Source organism: Ischnura elegans, chromosome 1, assembly GCF_921293095.1.
Source record: "Ischnura elegans chromosome 1, ioIscEleg1.1, whole genome shotgun sequence".
In the NCBI taxonomy this organism is placed as follows: domain Eukaryota; kingdom Metazoa; phylum Arthropoda; class Insecta; order Odonata; family Coenagrionidae; genus Ischnura; species Ischnura elegans.
The window spans coordinates 57279101-57300735 of NC_060246.1; the positions used below are offsets into that span (position 1 = coordinate 57279101).

At 40.4% G+C, this 21635-nt stretch overlaps 1 protein-coding gene across 4 annotated transcripts in view; it reads right to left on the reverse strand.

The window, feature by feature from the left end:
- Positions 1 to 21635, reverse strand: part of LOC124161070 — a 485504-nt gene that overhangs the window by 181293 nt on the left and 282576 nt on the right. For all 4 annotated transcript variants that reach the window (XM_046537253.1, XM_046537271.1, XM_046537264.1 and 1 more), the window contains exons 3-5: positions 16929 to 17185; positions 15797 to 15939; positions 15050 to 15168 (exon numbers count right to left, since the gene is read on the reverse strand). In XM_046537253.1, the coding sequence (XP_046393209.1) occupies positions 15050 to 15168; positions 15797 to 15939; positions 16929 to 17185 (519 nt within the window). The remainder of the gene's footprint in view (positions 1 to 15049; positions 15169 to 15796; positions 15940 to 16928; positions 17186 to 21635) is intronic.

The window sequence follows — 21635 nt, forward strand, 5'->3', positions numbered from 1 at the left end:
ACAATTAATAAGGCAAACCGACAAAATTTGATACAGCTTGCTACAAATACTCATTTACAAAAAAATTCAAAGATTATTCAATTCTTACAAGCAAAGTTTCAGTGACAACTGATTTCATCTTGGATCAATTCATCATAAGGAATTGGTTTTTTCTAAATAAACCAGCCAAATTTATTTTATTTCAGGGCAGTCTCATCATAACGGTAAGATTTTATAAGTATGGATTTGGGAAAGAGATATCGCGCAGCTTGGATAGATCCAAACCTAATTAGAAAACAAATTTTTACACTGTCTTCGGGAGTGTTTTTTTTTTCAAATTTTTATCGTAGAGAGGGCTACACCCATCGAGGCAAACCCATTGTTTCAGGTAAGAAATAGATTCATAACTTGCATCAAATATCAAGGGAGGGAAGACAATGCGAGATTAAAAGACCCGTGACCCTATCCTCGCGCACGCTGACTTCCTGATCCTCCTTTAAGAGGACGTCCCATCCTCAAATACATTTCGCAGACCCTCCGTGACGCCGTAAGACGATTCTTCGAAGATGATATTTGACCCCGCGTATCCCCTCCCCACTCCCTTCCTTCACAAAACCGCTTACCCACCCACCCCGCCCCCTCCCGCGGACCCAAACATCTTCACATTCGAGACGGGGAGATCATTCGCCTCCATTGTCTTCGAGACAGACATTCTCCCGTCGGCCTCTTCCAACTACGCCCAGCCTCCAACTGATCTTTATTTCCTCCTAGCCTTCAGCATCAGTTCTCTCCTCCTCCTCCTCTTTTTTTCCCCATTCCTCCGCTCAATTCAATCTGCCGATCTCTTTGCCATTCCGAGTTTCCAGAATTGCTTGGCGGTTACTGTAGGGAGGGAGATATTCGTTCGATCAGTCTCCGACTTCCATCATTTATGTTTGTGTGCTTACGTACCTACTTTCTAGCCACATTTTAGACGCCTCTATTGTTCCAGGCACGTGTTCGTTAAAAAAATAAGAGATTTTCTTATCCAACGGTTTATTCTATCAAAATAAAAAAGCGTTTTTCTGTATTAAATGGACTGAAAAGATATTTTTTCGATGAATTTTGAGGATATGTATTGTGTGTTGCTATTTCTGGGGTCATACACTGTACTTTAGACTTTAATTTTGATTTGATTTCATGATTTAGATCTTTAAATTTTGGAAACTTTGGAGTAACGTGTATTTCGCACGACTCAAATGCATTAATAATGCTGCTGACCATGGTAAAGTTACATAATATCCAAAGAAGCACAATTTCCGATAAGAGATTGAAACAACATAATAACAGAACGGGGCTTGACGTCATCTTTACCTCATCTACTCATTTGTTCCATGAAAAAATACAGAAAGTGAGTACTCTGCGCAGTTTAGGAAATCGAAATCACGTCAAATGCGCTCATCTCCAATAGTTTCTTCTCTCGTGATGCGCTGTAGCATTCACATAAATAAACGGTGCAGCTAATAATGGATTGCACCCGTGAGTTAATTTCGCGGCATATTCAACGGAACCGAATTTCACCTCAACTCCTCCCGTAACTCCACACCAGCTCTGTGCAATTTGTTCTAAGAACATCCCACTTCCGGCGACGAAACAGTTGAAATTTCAACCACGCCTCGGCGTTAATTCATCGTCATTTTTTTCCATGAACCGTTCTTGATGGCGGAAAACAAAATCATTGGATCCTCGCTTCTAACCAACCTTTAACAAAATGCTTTTTTTTACTCGCCTCATCCTTTCCTTCTCGTGCATTTACTACTCCTTTCGTCTCATAAAACCGGTTCCGGTGTGGTTAATACTAACTCACGCATCGCCATCGCAAAACGCACAGGAAGAAATCCCCGAGGATAGTAGCAGCCCGCCTTCAAAGGCAAGGGTGAACGATGAGAAAGAACGAAACAAAGGGAGCATGTGGTGCGGAGAAAGAGAGAGAGAAGAAAAAAATATACATATTTTTTATGAGGAGGGGATGGGGCCGCGGTGTGAGGCGAGGGCGCAAAGCGCTCTAAAAATGACGGTTAAAAACGAAGCTGATACTCAGAAAACACGAATCCGACGAGATTGGCGGGAAATAATGTAAGACAGCAAGTTCAAAACATGTTGGACAAGATTCTGGACTTGTTTAGTCTGATGACCATGCAAGTAAACCATTACTTTAAACACATGAGTACAGGCTGATGTGTTCCGAAACTTGAAAGCTACGGACAAAATAGGGTCAAGGACAAATATACACTTTGCGAAGAAGGCATAGGGAAACCAGCGACAGCAAGAATTAAAAATGAGATAATTTTGCCTCCGTAAGAAAAATGCCAAGGCGGTAATGAGCGGGTAGGATGGGGAGAGATTGGATCGAAGCCTTTAAAATAGAAAGAACACAGTAAAGTACCCTACGCAGTTCATGCATTGATTGCATTTCTATAGTTCAAAGTCACCGTCAAATATTTTGTTGGATGTCTTAGAAAGCACACTTGGAGCCCATTCTCTACCATTGAGCTTACTTCAAGCATTAAAAATAGCCAAAGAAACTTCTCTCGATTTCTTCAGAATCCTGACTTGGCCTCGAAGTACTTATGGCAAAATTTGAAAATTTTCCATTTGGTCGAAAGATAAAACCTCAAAAAATTGTATTGAAATAGCAAAGACAACATTCGATTACATCCATAAATGAAGAATATTGAAAATAAATTAATCACTGTAGGGACGCTTTAAATTAATCGTTTGTGTACGTTTACTTGTTACATTTGTTGAACACCCCGGTGTAAAATGGCCAATAAGAGCTGTATCCGGTGGTTTGAGAATAAAATAAAAATAAAATAAAATAAAAATATGTTTAGGGTGAGGAAGATAAGCCATTTTACGAAGCTCTCCGTAAACGAGGAAAATGTGAATGTGTTCTTACATTGCGCGCGATGGCTCAGCACCGGACGGCTTCGAGTGAATAAAGACTATTATTCCTCGCTCCGTGACGCTAATAGCATGAGATTTATCGCGTTAAAACATAGAGAATGAGAGACGGTGTTTCTTTCTAAGTCGATAGACCTAACTTGGAAAAATCCTTCGAGCATGAGACATGAAAATTCAATCTTTTGAGACGAAGCATAAGCTTTAGTTCATCCATGCCACAAATTACCTGGTAATCTCTTGCAATTGCGGCACTAGTCGGATTTAATAGTGAGGTGGCTCTTGAAACAGGAATAGCGTTCTCTATTATTGCAATGCGTGGCCGGCAGTGACATCATAAATTGAAGATGTTACGTATAGAAAAACAACAATTACACATAATTCCGTTTAACTAACTCGGGTTGATCACTAAGAGATATTGGTGCGTTGCCATGACACTCATTGCACAGAAGAAAATTAACACCGACGAGAAATAGGAATCTAGAGTGTTGTGTGAAAGGTGCTATTCTCGGAAGTCTCATGTATACATATCTGCCGCGGTAATAATCCAAATATGAAATTTTAATATTAATAACTCCAACACCGGCACTCAAAATGATTTATTCCGTTTTTGCTTCAAATACAATCTTATGAATGATGTTCTCCAGCAAATTAAGTCTCATACATTGTGAATGAGGATAAAGCAACATCTGTTACTTCTAGTGAATAAAATATTAGCTACTTACTATCATTTCAATTTTATCAAAACAAATTTTAATTCTGCTATTTCAATTGAAACTATTTTTTCTTAATTATTCACAATCGAAATTTTTATCCCATGTAAATATACTTAAATAATTAAAACTTAGTAGTTTTAACATGCCTGTAGGTAATAGTTTACTCTGATCTGTTCACAAAACCATCGATGTGAATGGGTCGTTTGCGAAATTTACTACCCATAAAAACCTGGGGAGTACATCGTTTTCTTATTTTTTTCTGCACAACCTTGACATAGACAATGTGTCCCAAGAACATGCACCTTTTCGCATAAACCTTTGTAATCACCGCATGAAGCAAATCCTTCGGGACCAAAACTTCCCACGCCTAAATCACACCGGTATGTGCATATTTTAGAGCTGCAGAAGACGATACGCGGGTCAATTAGAATCGGCATTTTCCTCACCATCCTCGCCCGAAACATTCCGCCGGTGATTTACAGAGTTTCCGTGTTAAGTCATGCCAGGCACTCGCGTATAAATCATACTAATATAAAAAGGCAGACTTTGGGCCCTTTTGAGGTCGGGGTTACGGACATCGGGTCGAGAAGAAAAGGATGGGACGCAGGGAAAAGGGGAGGGGGAGGGTAAAAAAAAAGAATGGGGAGGGGAGTGAGGATGCAAAAGGATGGGTGGGTTGGGGAGATCCCTCTATAACGGCGTTGGGCGGGGGGTGTAAGGTGAGTTTTGTTGCCGGGGTGGGTGGGTAATCCGCGAGGGAATATTTTATAGCTACGCGCGATTAAACGACGTGAATAACGGCCGCTCGAAGAGTACGGATAATCTCCCGCGCCGCAAGCTGGTGTCTTACCGATAAAATTACTGTAATTTGCTTCGTATCCATTGCGTTAACCAAAATATTACCACCTTCGGTTTAAATATCGCTAATACTCTCTTAAACAGATGGTAATATTCCTCTTAGTGTTAGTCTTTTGATATCGATCCTTTCATTGCCAAAATATTGCGATTTTGTAAAATTTGTTGACTATTAGCTTAAGTCTTTCATAACGAGAGTCTTATCAATTGACGCCTAAGGTCGCTAGAGATGAAATGCGGAATTATAATTGCACTTGCACTTGACTCCTAAAATCTGACGAATTGATATGAGAAATGTTTGCCAATTTCAATGGTATTTATCCATCCTATACTTTTTATGGTGAATTATTGATGGACCAAACGCACGCAAAAGATACAAAGGTCATGGAATTCAACCCAGGATTCATTCAGAGTATATATGGTCAAATTTACTCTTTCTTGGCTCTGAATTTTCAAAAGGTACTAATTATATGTGGCAGAGTTTTTTCTCTCTTTAGCAAAAGGGTAACGACGATGAAATATAAATATTGAAAGGATGAACTATACATATTCGGTCCAAATGAAAATTCTCTTTAGAATTAAGCTTGCGCAAAGTTCTCCAATATCCATCCCTCATTCTTTTGAGAAAATGTATACCCTAACGGAATACCAGTTCTCACTTTAAATGTTTAATACACAGAGGTAAGTAATCAATTCAGGAGTAAAATTAATGTTCTCAAGGAAATGAATCCAGTTTGAATTGCTTTGCATTCCATCGTAAAAAGAGCACTTAAAATTCCTCGTGGTAATCGGTTGGGTGTCCCCGTTTCCTTTACTCAAAGGTTGGAAAATCCCATTAGCTGCGGATATTGAGGCCCGGTGTAAAGGAGCCAGATCACCTGATTTTCCCCCACGACGATCCCGTAGGGTATTCCCGATGCAGGAATAGTTGCGCCCCCTATGAGGTGCGCGATAGAGTAGCTATGTGAAGAAGGTTTTTTTCCGCCCGAATGAACCCTTACGGAACGGCGTCCTTCGATAATGCGCCTCTCTCCCTGCGACACACGCGCTTTCCGCCCGACCCTATCCCTATCACGCTCCCGGGCGAGCAAACCTACCTTCTCCTCAATTCTGATCCTCATCTCATCCTTACCTCCTATTCTGCTTCCCATTGTGCTGTCTCTTCGACTTCGCGTCGTCCCGCGTTACATATTTTGACTCCATCCCCCTGCATTATTCCAACGGAGTCCATTCAGCGAAAGGGGTTTGCTACTTCATGAAACTTTGGAGGCAACTGCCTCGGCCCAACACAGAGGTGGAAGCGTGAGCATTTTCACTCCACGGCGACTCTCTAAAGAAAAAGCTCGCAATTTTTTTTTCAACTCGGACGGGCACTTATTCACTTCGGTTTTTCTTCGCCCTGAATTGATTTCGACTCGCCCGAGAGAGCAGTGATTGTTGAAGCTCTTTACTGGAGAGTTTTTTTTTCGGAAGAGGAGATACAAACGTGCGAGTGAGGGAGTATCGGTTTTGAGGGCATTTTTGCGAGTATATCACGAGCTATTTGACACATTTTTATTGGAATTAGGTGAGAAAAATTGGTTCTCTTAATTCCTAACGTAGGTAATTGAGAAGGGAGGTCGGCGGATAAAAAAACTGCGTGCCTCTTTAAATTCGAATAAATCATTCCTTTTAAACGCTGTATATCCTATGATTAAAAGCAAATAGTAACATACGTTATCGAAAAAGATTATTAAGTAAAGATACCAATATTTTACGGTTCACGTTGTGTGAATCGTCAGGTTTGAAGATCCGAACCGAACTTAAATTTTGACCTTTCTGCATGCATAAAGCTCTTGCATGTTCCGTTCAACTTTCTTTACTACATATGCGTACCTGTTTTTCAACACCTATGACAAGTCATCACTTTTAACTTACCCTCTACCGTATTTCTAACGTCTTTGACGAACTTCGACCGTGACCTTGGTTATAATTTGATAAAAGAGAGACCATTTTCTCAGAGCACCGTTCATTCGCTCACTTTACCCAACAATTCAGGAAAAAAAGAAATACCAACGTTACCCTAGTCTTAGCATTGAAAATAAAACTGCAAAATCATGGCCAAAGATTTGAACTCAACCTTTAATTTTGGTCTGTTTTTTTGCGCCCTTTTCCATGGTTACGGGATTTTTTAACGATCAAGGAAATGAGCCTTGAAGCGTGCCGGAGATTTCAACAGAAAAGGGTCTCGGAAACAGTTCACGAATACCTACTTTACGCAAACAGTAAAAGCGACTGCACCTGTCAAGTCGAGGAAAAAAGAGACAGAAAGGGAACTGGCGCGATCTTAGATCACCTTTCATGACTCCACGGCCTCCCTTGAAATGCTAAAATTTCAAAAATCACTCTAGCATTCACACCAAGACGTCGTTATCTTCCCCTTAATGACCTACTTCTAAACCTATCGGCATATGCGGTACTCTTTCCTCCAATTCCCGTCGAGTGCATCCATCTTGAAGTCGTGCATATCTCACCCTTCACATCTAACCCCGGCAGCCCTTTTCACCCTATTAACTTCTCGCTCGGCGCATTCCACTACTCTTTATCCTATTAAGGGGACTGGATCGTTGTTTTGAAAATGTACTAACTGGCTTGAAACTTCGCACACGTGTGTTACCTATTTGAACCGCTAACTTTGTCCAGTTTGACTAACTTTAAAGGAGAGAAAAAGAAAACCCATATTCAGCACATATATAAATTTTTAATATTTTTTTTACATGACTGGGAATTCGGAACTTGTACATACCGTAAAACGGCCTGACTTTACCCCAAGCGGCCTGACTTTTCCCCACCCCGTCAACAATGTTTCATTTCATAGAAATGGATACTATGTTGTAAATTTGGAGGTTTATTTTATTTTTCTTGGATTCTTTGGCAACACTGCAAGACATTAAAAGGTTTTTCCAGTAGTCTTGCATGTTCTAGTGAAGGGTGCTGTAGATTTTGTGAGGAGGGTGTTTTTGTGGTACTAAAGTTAATATGTAAAAAGTTGCTGATTGTCGGCCTCCTAGACGCTTCCAGAAGTTGAGTTATGTATGTTTTTACTCAAAATTCACCATAGATCAGCTGCATAAATCATATTTTTGTTCACATCAATCACGAAGGATTATATTAGCAAGTTTCTGGGACAACGTACCTTTTCAGAGAAATCCGTAATGACTTTACCCCTGACATATTCTTAGAGAAAAGTCACATAGTTTCTCATTTCATGGGAATGTTCAATGTTTTATCGTAAAGTTACTGTTGAATTTGAGTTTTCTGTTTTCCTTTCGCCCTCCCATGTCCTTACAATTTATTTTCGTTCATTTTTGGTGTAGGTAGTAAAATGCCCTCTAAATATAAAAAAAATTATGAGTATGAGTGGCCTAGTCTTAAAGTTGATACTTTTTAACATATAATCTCTTTAAAATACTCCTACGATATTTAATTTCTCCAAAAACCTTTTCTTGTGTGTGTTACAATAGGAATAAAATGTTGGGGAAAAGTCACCCGATTCCCGCCTGACTTTGCTCCAACGACATTAAAAAATAAAAAAAAATATTTTGAATACATTACTGATCTAAAAAGTTGATTTTCAGTAACTGTAAAATATCAACAATCTAACCGGAAAGAAATAAAAAATTTAAAAAAATATTTCAAGCGATTTAAACAAAAAATAAAGTGAGGAGTCAAAATATTTGGGGCAAAGTCAGGCCGTTTTACGGTATACTAGTAAAGTAGGTAAAATATTTTAAGGGAGTTGGCTAGAGATTTTCGCCCAACCGTCCAAAAATTCCCCAACTTGGACATTATGGCTTTCTGCAGTTAGCGATTCATTTATGCTAGTCCAGGATAAAAGTGAATTAAAGTCACCTAAGAGATTCGTGAATACTCGAATCAATTTTAAAATGTGGGCAATCTTCTGAAGCAAAATACCAGTAGCTGTATAGTAAAATAAGCATAATGTATGGTGCGTAAAACAAAATAAATGATCTAAGATATCTACGAAATTCACTTACTAAAATGAACCCATTAAAATATTTGAATATTACTTTTTTGACGCCATCTACCCGCACCAAATTATGTTTCAAAGAAAACAGAAATATAAGTTATAATATCTTAGTAAATATGATGATTTTTCATTGAAGAGAATTTGATAAGTCATAACTTATAATAAACGGCAAAAAATTTCCCAGGCCTCAATCCGGGTTTCCCAATGTTTCGGCTGCTTACTCCGCTACGGTCTTCAGTGACGACTTTAATTGTACGTCTTTGTATTTGACGCGGGCCTCGTATTTTATGGACCTTGAAGATAATATGGGTTCTAGAAGAATGAGGATTTAAGGAAATTTCGTTCGGAAGAAGAATACGGAAACCTTCAACGTAACCTTAATTCTCCGCTGGACGCATAGCGAAGTCTTCGCATCCTTCTACCGCTAACATCCCCACACCGCGCCAACAGACGTCCTTTGACCCTTCATCCAACTCGTGTCGCATCCTGTTGCACCTTCGCCGGGAGTGAGCTGCACGATGCAACTGAAAAATGCGTCCGCTATTATCGTGCGGTCGTTGGCAAGGGGGAAGGGAGCGAGCCGGAACGGGTTAAGACGTGGAGATGACAGAGAAGAGGGGGAAATCGGATAAAATACCGCATAAAAAGGAGAGGAACACCAACATAGACAATGAGGTGTTTGCTAATAGTTTATATCCTTTCCCTCAAGCGACCCCCTTATCGAGTACATCGGATCCTTCCGAGTTTGGATCCAAAAAAATAACGCATGACTTCTTGGATTCCCTATAATTAAGGAAACGACCATACGTCCAGCAAGTGAGGGTTTTTATCTTAATTTATAGCGTGCATTTTCACCCGGTGCTCTCCGCGGGAAACACCCGACACAATTATTGTTCATTACGCTCCTGGTGGTATCAAAAATGAAAATATACGGATTAATTATTCAGTTAATGGTTATTTTATGCGTGCATACAGAGATCTGAGGTCAAGGGTGCATACAAAAATGGAATTATGACTTGTTATCTCGACTGATAGCAAAGAAACGAACATGAGCGAAAAACACAACTAAAACGAGTAAAAATGTACGACTGCGTAAATTAATTGCTGTGAAGAAACATATCAGGTTTGCTATTCTTCTAGAATAAGATTAACTTTTATCTTTACGCACGAAAACAATGAATTTCGCTTATTTCTTTCACAACACAGGATCCCATTATCGCTACTGCAGCGACCACAAGCGTCTCTGCAACTATCAAATATATTTGAATAAGCGGGAAATGGATTATTTAAAAAAGGATATGAATAAACCGTTTCATGAATTCGCTATAACGCCAAACATCCAAATATGTCCTACCAATATAAATCAGCAAAAATAAAAGGTAGAGCAGACTAAGTGTAATAAAAGACGTTTTGGGTAATGCTCAGGTTAAATAATTTCACCATTATGAATTACTACGCAACTAAGCTGGCGGGTGAAGTTGGGAAAATGTGCCTAGAGCTTGAATCGCTTCATCTCCATGCAATTCTGCAAAGCGCGGACCGAAGGAGTAAAAATACCCTCCTAGGTACACATCACCCGAGCCCGAGGAACAACTTAAGTGATAGCGGAGAGGATATCATGCGGGGATATAATGGCGAAATGAGCCGGATAATGCGGTAATATACTGCGGAATAGACGAGCGGGTTTAAAGGCATGGCATTGTAATCCCTTTAAGGCCATTGCCGAAGCGAAGATCGCGACACCGCGCGGCCAAGAGCGTGAGCACACACCACCTCCCCAGACTCTCGTCCGACCCCGACCTTCTGCCTTGTTCCTCTACAAGTATCTATCCACCTCCCCATTCCCTCCCCACCGCAGCACATAACTGTTTGCTCTTACGAATGATGGGCCGTCAAAGGGCGCACATACTCCGCGCCACTCCTCCCACGCACGCGAAATCCCCACCCCCGCACTTACCCCCTCCCTCTCCGCTGACTCACGATCTCAGCAATCCGGCTCTTCGAGGGAGAGGGAGAGAGAAAAACAAAAGGCCCGCTCCATTGCTCGTTTTTGCAATTTTACGCACAACGATGATAACTTCCTAGATTCAAACTGTACCCTCCTCATCTTACCTCGACGTAGTCAGTAATATTTGTAGTCATTACAGCTTGGTGTTATCTTATATATTTCGTGTTTTTTAATTTGAATTAATTTCAAGGATCCGAATTATACCCAATTCTAATTTATACCCACTGCAATCAAGGATTTTTAGTTATTGAGCAACTGCATCAATTTTTCATAAATGAGGAAAAGATCAGTTCAGGTCAAACTTCATATCAACGCTCTCAATTGGTGGTTTATAATAGTTCACATTATTTTGTCATATGTTGGTAAAATGATCAATCTTACCCCTTGAGTCTAGCTCGTCATGAAATTCCTAGGTCAAATCGCTCAATGTAGCTCGTTATCAGATTTTCATAGTTTTAGCACTATTTGGGGGATTGAAATAAATATTTTGAAAGTTTAACAACGTTAAAACATCCATAATAGACATGAAGAACTCATATTTCATGAAATATGATGCATTGGAAGGAAGAAAATGATTTTATACGAGTAGCGATAGCTGTGTTCTAGATGTATTAACTAGATACTTTAGAATATGAAATAACAATAACTTTTTATTACACTGTTCTGCGTTCATTATAAACTACAAAATATAATTTCATTACCTGCCATTCCATTCAAAAAGTACCACAGAATCAATAAATAAGAAGATAGGAGCACGATATTCAGAAAATAAAATGAAGTGGAAGGGTTTAAGACCCTCTCCCCTCATTTCAGAAAAAGGCGACATCCTCAACCATCCTTAAGTCGAAAAGGATGGCGTTTATCAATTCCTTCGCTCCTTCGGAAAAGATCTAGGAAGGGGTGCCTCCTCAGGCGGATGCTGAGCTCCCATTAGCTTCACAACGGTTGAAAGATATGAGCGCGATCCTGCCCCGGGGAGTTTTTGCCTGTGTTTGCGCATATGATCCCAAGCACTTGAGTATGATTGAGGTCCACACTCATCCCATCGCTCTGAAATATCGGTAAGTTTCGCTATTATACCGCCTTTCACCCTCGTAAAGATGGGAATAACGTTTAGTCTCGCATGAAAATTAATATATCCCGCTACTATCTGAGCACAATACAACTGCTTAGCTAATTCAACGGAAAACTTATTTTGACCATAATGGCTCATAAAATTATTGAGATACATTACAAACGCAAACCGGTACTGCACCTTTTTACTCATTCCCACTAACAGATTAGCAGTTTCACAGTCGAAGAAGCGTTTGCGAAACAATCAATGAACTACAGTTTAGACAGTCACCCATTGTATATGGATTTGGATATTATATGTCGGCTTTCACCATGAATATTTTATCTTTGGTGTATCATACATTTATGGAGCTTGCATTTATCGATTGAAAACGAATTCAATCACGGTAAATTCGTATAGAAGTAAATCACATAGGATTTGAAAGCGAATGTTTAATGCTGTATATAAAGTAACCATTTATTTTTAAACATACGCGAATGACGAATAAGGTGTTTTATTCTCTTCATATCTTTTATCTGGGAAAGCAAAAGAACTAAAATGTATAAAAGGGAGAGGTAAGGACGATAAAGTCTTACAACAAAGGGAAAGAAAGATAAGGGCGAAGCTTAAGTGGATTGAATGCACACAGAATTATTTCCCCTGCAGCGAGGAGCCTGGATAGGCATTAAGGCAGTAAGTATTATCTAGATTTCTCTCGGACAATAGAATGTGCGGGCTGATTGTCATCTACTTTCAGGCCAAAGACTCCTTCCTAGCTTAATAACAGCACAAGATGTATCGTAATGGGATAAGTGAACGGATTAAGAGTCATATATTACCAGGTCATTGATTTACAATCGGAAACTTTTAATTTGAATAAGTATACGATTTTAGCACGCGATAAACGTCATGCCATGCTGATGCCTAGTAAGCTACCTCACGATCACAATCACAAAACTCTGGAGAGGGTAGAAATCTTTGTAATAGATTTAATACCCTTGTAGCCAAGAGTGGATTAAATGAACGGATGTTACCTGCTTTATTCGTGGGACCCTCAAAGCAAAAGTGGCCACTAGCTAGTAATGACGCGAGGAAATGATCGTAAGAGAGCAACATTTTTCTAATATATATTCTAGTATATAGGGAAAAAATATTTCGATTTTCTATCACCGATAAAAATTACATCCTCATTGATGTTATAATGTTTATACTAAATCTTACACGATCTTTCATAAAGCGCCAAATTTTGAAAGGATTGCTGTCAATAAATTGATAATGACTCGAAATATCTTACTTTTCATCAATATTATTTAACCGTAATCACCAAATGCTAAAATACTATAGCGACAATCAAAATAAACAAAAAATACTTAGGTATTAAGGTGAAATACGAGTAGAGCGTCTTGAAAACATCTTTTGATCCGGAACACACTTTAGCTATCCAAGCACCCCACCAACTACATGAAAACTCTTTGCACAATCTGGTATCATTACTTGCTCGTAATCATCATATGGCAAATACCTAAAAATAACAGTCCATGAATGGAGCCAAAAATGACCTCGGATAGCGGAAGGTGTGGAGTCTTTTGGTTCCGCTTTACCGCTGTCAAAGAATATAGTGGGCTATGACACCGTGTCAAACCAGCGGACCAGACCTATGGTCAAAATAATTCTGGAATGAGCCAGCAAGTTGGAGAGATAAGGAGAGAGAAAAAAGTTTCGGAGGTGGAAGAGGCTCGAGGGGAAGTAGGATGGAAGCACAGCAGCTCCGAAAGGGATATGGCATCGAGATTTATACCAGCCACTGACCGCAAAATTGGCTGCGGTGCCCGCAGAGTCGGTAATCAGGATGGCGAAATTGGTGGGACGCGGTGCAGAGGGTCGGGTGGAAAGGTGGTCAGCGGAGAGAGGAGTAGAAATGACGGGTCCAATGGCACTGACGAGGCTGCCAGAGACGACGGGCATCTCTTAAACACACGCGCCCAATTTCCCTCCAACGGTTCGTCGACAGACATGATGGGCAACGTAGGGACGAGAACGGAGAGTTTAGGCTTGGATGGGTAGCTTAGGGAAAGCACGTACAGGAAAAGGATTGGTGAGCAATCATCTTTCTCGAGATTGCACTCTTTCCGGCTGCCTGCTCTCGCCGAAATACGAGTCCCAATATCGATTATCCTCGCCTTGGTCTCAGATCGCAAACAAGATCATGTTTAAAACCTAAAGTATTGCTAGAGTTATGGTTTTAGCTTCAATAAAAGTTGAATATAGATGAGGAAATTGAACTTTCCATTTCCTGACTCCAATGGTAAGCTACAATCGTGTCAAAAATTAAATTAGTAGACATTATAACGGAAGGGATACACTTTCCGAAAACCACCGATGCATTAGATTTTTAAAATAAAAATATGTATGATTATGAGTGTGACCAATATTTCTTTATGAGAAACTTAAAAAAACCTAGTATATGAAGAACAAAAGTATTTTTCCGAAACTTTGCTTAAGAGAGACGCATTTCTGCCATTTCAGGAAGACCCTTCAATATCACCATACTTTTCTCCTTCGTGAAAAGTCTTTAGGTGTGCATTTCATCCGAGAACCTTACACACAGATACAGACAGCAACCAGCCTATCATTTTAAACATAGCTCATCGCTATTTCTTGAGCATCTCAACATTTCAGTCTTCATTTTCTCTCTCCGTCCGCCGTGGGGTGAGACGCTTTCCCCCGTCATTACATCCCACCTCTCCTCGTCTAATAACTAAAATACAACGTCTGATCTCTTGTCTGCATCCGCTACCGCTCGCCTCGACTCTGTCATCTTTTCAACCGATGAGCATTTTTTTCGGCATCAACTGCCTCCGATTTTCCGTTCATTTTTCTCTAATTTTAACCCTTGTCCCCACTTGTTCATCTCACCAATTCTTGTTCATGACTCGAGCTATGATTAGTAAAAAAATTTAACGAATTTCGAAAAATTGGAGACAGAGAAACGTTCGGAAATGCAGAGCTATTATTTGCGATCGAAAAAAATATTTTGCACGGAGTAAATTGTTTCTTTTGCGCCAGGTGCACACATTACGGTTTATAACGGTTTCATTATTTAACTGGAGGACAGCTAAAACATCACCATGCTATTGAAAATTCATCGAAAGTGTTTCTACTTAAGTAAAATTTGTACTGGTGGAAGGAATTAATGGAAGTTTTTACGACAGAAACAGACGAATGTAATCAATGTTTTGCACAAATTTATATTGAGATGCATGCTTCGCAGCGGTTTTTTTCCTGAGACGCACATATTGATTTTTCAACTCAACGTACTCTAACCCTGACAAAATTGCTGTTTACAATTTTAAAATCACCGGAATAAAAATTAATTCGTAAAATCCTATGATACAAAATCGCTATTATAAAAATTTCTTAAAATAAGAATGTTGAATTTTCAAAAATATTAAAATGTTAATACTTACGGCCAAACATCCACAAGTTTATCTTTGTCTTTGTCCCCGGAGCCAGCTGAAAGCGGAAGAACCGGTAATTTGTAATATTCGTAGATGAACCCCATAGTGGCTCCAGCGGGGGAGGAGACCTGAAAAAAACGTTTCTACTGTTAGAATAAAACTACATCAAACTGCAACTGCACAAAACTACTGTTTAGAGGAAACCTTTATTCGACGGAAGATGATAATTAAACATCATGAGGCAATGCATGACGGGTAATACATCAAGAAAGAGGAGTATACACAGGTTGGAGCAAAATTGTGTCAAGAAATTTTTACGCCGGATAGCTGATGCCAGTATGAACCAAAATTACCAGTGATGTTCAGGTCTGAACCGCACCATTCTCAAACTACAGAAACTTTGAATAAAGCGCTCCAATTGGCAGCGAGTTTACCCTATTGCCGGATGCTCTGGACTACTCATGAGTTCGAAATCTTTGCCTGCCGGACATCGCGATGCATCCAAGGCATCCGGTAACAGGGCAAACTCGCGGCCTATCGGAGCGCTTGGCTCAAAGTTCCCGAATTTAAAAATTGCATTTTCGGCCTAAATATCATCATTAATTTTGCCTCTTATTGGCATCAGCTGTCTTGGGTTAAAATTTCGTGGCACAATTTTTCTTCACTCTGTACATTGGTAGCAAAAAAGCTTTCCTTTTTAACAGGAGTGAATTTAACAGCTTAAATAGTACGTAAAGGGACATATGGACCTCTTACCTGATCCTCGGTCCCCCCCACCCCGCATCCCCCGCCAATGTTGAGCATTGCCGCCGTGGCTGCGGTCAGTGGGTGCTCGTAATAGGATCGGCTCCACGTCTCTTCCTCAGAGCCCTGGCCTCCTGGTCCAGTGCCACCTTGATCTGCGAAACAGATGAAGAAATCCATGGACATTTAAAAAATGGGATAGGAATTAACCGACAATGAGTAGAATTAAATATCACAGAAATGTTGATAACACTTACGATATTTATTCATCAATAAGTATCAACTATCAAATCAATTAACATGAATAATGGCTGCAGCATATGAAAAAGGTAAAATAATAAGTATGTTCCAAAATAAATCTTCCAATCCTGCATTGCGTATAGGTTATTAGTTATTCAATTTTTATTGTCCTATCGTCTTAAGAAATTATTTATCTTTCAACTATTTAAAATTCCGGGAGGAAGGTAATTCAATTGAAACGATTAAAATTCACTGGTTACTAACGAAAGGTAACAAAGATTACCTCGAGGTAATGATAAAACATGACATCAAGAGCAACGTAAATATCGGAAGTAGAGATCACAGCACCGATCGAAATTGTTAGGCAAGGTAACTAGGAATTAATTGCCGTTCTGATAAACTGAGGATGAAAAAAACTAATTAAAAAATGAAAAAATAGGACAAAAGAAAAGAAAATCTTCTCCCATGGATAGAGTTTAGAAACGCTACCACAAATGAAGTTCGACCAACCAATCACGTACAAATTTTCCCACTAAATCCTTAAAGTTAATCATTTTTCATGTATTCATTACGAATCTCCGGGAATAAATTTTAACATTTTATGTTTCAACCATACGCTCAAGAGTAAGGTGAGAGGGGAATAAATCGCCCAAAACGAAGTGTAAGTTTTCCAAATTACGACGAAATTTAAGTCAACCAGATAGCCTTTATGTCAAGGTGGGTGAGTAGAAATGTGGAAAGGATAGCACAACCTTTCCACAACCGACTGGATTTCATTCGGAATGCGTGCCTTTTCTTTGCCTTATCACGCCGCAACATGAAAGAGATTGTCTGTCTCATTACCTCCCTCACTAAATGGCATGAGGGATAAAAAATAAGTGTAATGACAAAAGTGCAGACTCACTTCCGTTGGCGTCGGAGGCGATATCCCCCTGTGGGCAGGCGCTCCTTCCGCCCTGCCCGATGTGTCCGGAGGGCGATGAGGAGGAATTGGACGCGGCTGCTGCTGCCTGGGCCGCCGCCGCGGCTGCAGCCGAGGACATGGGGGCCCTGGGCGGGGGTGCGGCGGACCTCGGGTGCGGGGGCTGATCAGCACCCGCCGCGAACTCCGCCCCCGCCGCCTCCTCCACGTCCCCTTGGCCCACTAATTCCTTCCGCTTCCTGCAAAGAACAAGAGAGAGAAGATAAGGGTTAAAGTTGGCTGTCAAAAGTACTTAATCACTCTTATTTTGCGAAGGATTAAAAAAAATGAACTCACTCAAATGGAAATTAGGGTGCTCTTTGCTAAAAAAAAATGAGGTAAGGTAATATATAAATATATATTTTTACTAGGAACAACATATCTGGACTAAAAGGTGTGTTAAACGATGCGGGATTCCAAATAATTTCTCTTAACTACGTACCGAAATATGAAACTGAAGGTTTAAATCATATTAAGTTCATTAATTTACATAGAAATATACCCAGGCTCAACTAATTTTACAAGGAGTTTCCATTTTGCTGGATATCCTTTTATATATTTCATAAAATCCAATAATATTTATGATGTAAAAAACTTATCCAGGCGAAAATAAAAGCTTATTTAGGTGAAACGATAAACTTAAGGAAATACTTATTAAGGAGATAAATTAAAGAATATAATTATGTCCGCGTATTTGACCACCGTAAGATCGACCGATATCCAGGTATCTCTTATACCCCTAATCCATCAGTTTCAATTAAAGCAGCTGTTTACCGGGTTAATTCAATTTATTACCATGAATGCAAAGTATACAATTTTCCGAGGAAAACAGCCCCGTCACTCGTGCTCGTAAAAATATCGTGAGCCAAATTTCGGGGTTCCTGAAGAATGTTCGTGGAGATCTAAATAATGACAACGTTTTAAAAAGACTTTTTTCGACTCGATGGTTGTATTCACCGGATTATTTCACGATCCCATTTTGAACTTCCCCCCGCGATAATAATGAGTCTCTCTCTTTTTCCGTCCCCGCCAAGAATTCCGTGGCAACCTCATTAAGATTTCATTACCGCCTCCCCAGGCTTCCCGCGATTATCGCGACGACGCAAGTCAGCGCTCATTAACGCAAGTGTGCGTTGGACGCATCAACGCACGGCTCGACTGCTGGAGACTGACCGCACGCGGATTTTGTCCCTTAGCATTCTCGCCTTCATTTGTCACTGTCCCGTTTGCACGCACGTTTCATTTCCTCCAGGAAAGAAACCATACGAAAAAAAATTCACCGCGAGGATATATTTTTTCATACGATACCTTTCGCCTCCTCCTCCTCCTACTTTAGCTGTTTCACCGTCAGAGGGCAGCTCACACGTGACGAATCGCATTATTTTTTTCCCTCCGTATCGCCCAGCAGTGTTCTTTACCAACGCTTATGGCGTGCAGAAACGGAAGAGCAGAGGTAGAAAATATACACCCTTCACTCATGTCGGACATCAAAAACGTCCCACTCCCAATTAAGCATAAATTGAACCCGACCATCAAACGTCTATCATTTCTCTCTCTTTCTCCTCCTTCCTCTTCCACGCGTCCCACGCCCTCCACCCTAGTGTCCATCCATCCACATTGAAAAACATCCTCGTTCCCTTTTCCTCCTTTCCGTCCTTATATCCCCCCTCTAGAACAAACCACTCCCTCGCCCTTCTTTATACCGCCTCACCTCAAACCATCTCATTTCAAAATTAACTTTTATCCGGGCTCCCAATCTCGTTCCACATAGCAATGCTATCCCCACCTCCTCTTTCTTCCTTCCTCCCCTCCCCCCCCCTAAAAAAACACCCTCTTCCCCCTCCCTTCCACCTCTTAGGCCTTCACCCCTTCCTCCTCCTCCCCCGCCCTCCCAACCCTATCGGCCATACATCTTCATTACCATCCCTCTAACTTCCCCCCTAATTGCCTTATCCCATCGAGCGATCTCTCGAAAGGATAGAGGACGCTTCTTTTCTTACTCTCTTCCACCCATTCTGTCCTGCCCATGGCGCGGCACTTGCCCGCAACGTTCGTTCCATGTTGTTGTTATTTTTTTTGCCCACCCCCTCCTCCTAAATCCCGCGAGTAACATCCCATTGTTTTGCATGCCTCCTCTTCCTTCCACGCCTCACCGAGGTTCCCCTTTCCAACACCTCAGGCAGGTCCTTCTGCCTGGATTTCCTTCCGTACCTGCTGAGGAGCATTGAGTCCTCAATCTTTTTGGGGTGCTCCTTCGTTCTCAAGGGCAAGAAAGCAGATATCAACACTCAGTCAACGGGTATTATGTTCCATGCAACCGGCCACGTAACCCTTGTGAAAAATGCATATAGAAAGATTTTTGACTTTCGATGAAGCCGGGTACTTCTGATCGTTAATCTACGGTATTGATGGTGATGGTGAATCTACGGGACGGGACGGGTATTGACGGGCATTGATGTTTTGAATGTTTAGCCAGGATTAAGTCGTCTTAAGGGAAATAATCAACGAATGAATACTGGTTTTTTCAGTTACCTTCAGGCTTGACATAACTTTTAATAACAAAGTTATAATAATTTAACCTATAAAAAACCTCTTATGTGGTGAGCTCAGACAATATTCAAGTGTTTACCAGCTCTCCTTCAATTGAATGGTGTGAGGAGTTATCTATTTTAAAATCGTAATCTTTAGACAAACTCTCGTACACAACACTGGTCTCAAAGTGACCTGTTATTTCACAAGTTCATTGCCATTTCTTGATATCCTTTAATGGGTTTATGGTCATATTCTACTTATTTAGGTCTAAATGACAGCCCCCAGATAATTATCCCAGCTAAACATCCTAAAACATCTCGCGTGCAGACTTTTAATTAAAAAGACGACTGTAATTGTCCTATTTAGCTGGAGATTCATCTAATGAATTGTCCCTTATCTACAAAATTCGGAGGTAGCGGGACCCTAAAACATCACAGAAAAAAGATTACGCCGGAATTGCTACGGATAAGATCAGAAAAATATTTTTTTACGTGAGGTCGAAATTTGAGCGTTTTGTATCAGCAGAGAAGATGATGATAATTTAAAAGAAATTGGCGAAATTGTTTGAGTGGAAAAATAAGTATTAATTTACCCCAAGGCAAACAAGAAAATGTAACCCTGAGGTTTGATCAAACACGCATTTATGTGATTCGTCCATTATTTGGAGAAACGAAACCATCTGTCATTCTCTCTTCCTCTACCCCATCTAATTGGAAGCGATCAAGAGGCGACGACGTCTGTCTAACAGTGGCTGAAAACCATCTCTTTATTCCCTCCACTACTTTCCTTAAACGACGCTAAATCTCATTCTTCCCTATATCCCCCCTCCACAAATGAGTACCAGCAAACAGCCACAGGGCTGCTACCACTTCCCCTCATAATCGCATGCCGAAGCGTCTCCCACATCCCTTATCTCATGACAAATCCGAGTGCCACCTCGGCGGCGGGATCATGCACTAATGCCTGGAGAATGACAATGAAGGAGGCGAGCCGCTGTTGGCGGTAAAGGAGCGGCCGACGCGATGACGGGTCGCGTGCCGCCTGCGGTCGCGGGCAACGCTGACGGAGACTTCCCCAACCCTCCTCCCCTCACTGTTTGCCATCCCTCTCTCTCTCTCTCTCGCTGTCTATTGCTCGAGCCGCCATCTTATAACGAGGCGAGACTTGGGGCTTCTCATTTCTTATATTCGCTTCCGCAGAACTTCACTACATACGCCTGCCACTTTCGTCAAGAAAAGTCTACGAAAGAATGAAGTAAATTCTGTTTTTTTTCCTCGGTACCTTCAAGCTTGACTTAACTTTTACTTACAAAATAATGATTATAATTTTATTAATCTCATTCCTTCTTCGCTTCTACAGAACATAACTACGTGAGCTGTCACTTTCGTAAAGAAAAGTCCGCGAAAATATGATGTTAATTTGTTTTTTTTTCCTGGACACCTTAAGGCTTGACCTAACTTTTACCTACAAAATAATAATTATAATTTCATTATTCTCATTCCTTTTTCGTTTCCGCAGAACTTAATTACGTGCGCTGTCACTTTCGTTAAGAAATTTCGCGCACTTCGTGAACAAGATTCTTTTCACCCAGAAACGGAAATGAATTATTTTCTTCAATTTCCACTCAGCTTTCTCTTTAGCGACTCCCATTTTTTTAGATTGTAGTCTTTGGAGGAGGGGGATGGTGATTTTCAAAGTTCACTTACCCCTACTCACTAACCAGCGGGGTTATAATACATACGAGGAGGTATTTACAATTTTTGAGCTCGGCTTCATCCACATCATACCTAATCTGCGAATATAATCGCTGAAAAACTCAGAAAAATGTCATTCTTAGCTATATTTCAATACAATCCACTAAAAATTGAGCAATTTGTACAAATTACGAATTAAAATTTATACTCCGCAATCAGCCTCGCTGAACGGTATCTTGGAGTGGAAACCAATTCGCAAAATGTTCGCCATCATATCGTCTACATTCAATTACCAAAGGGAGAAAGATAAGTGTATTGACGGATAAGGAAATAATACACATCAATATGGTGATTTACATTTTTTTCGCGACTGCGAATACGATTACTGGCTAAAGGTAGGGAAATAAATTGTATACTCTCAATA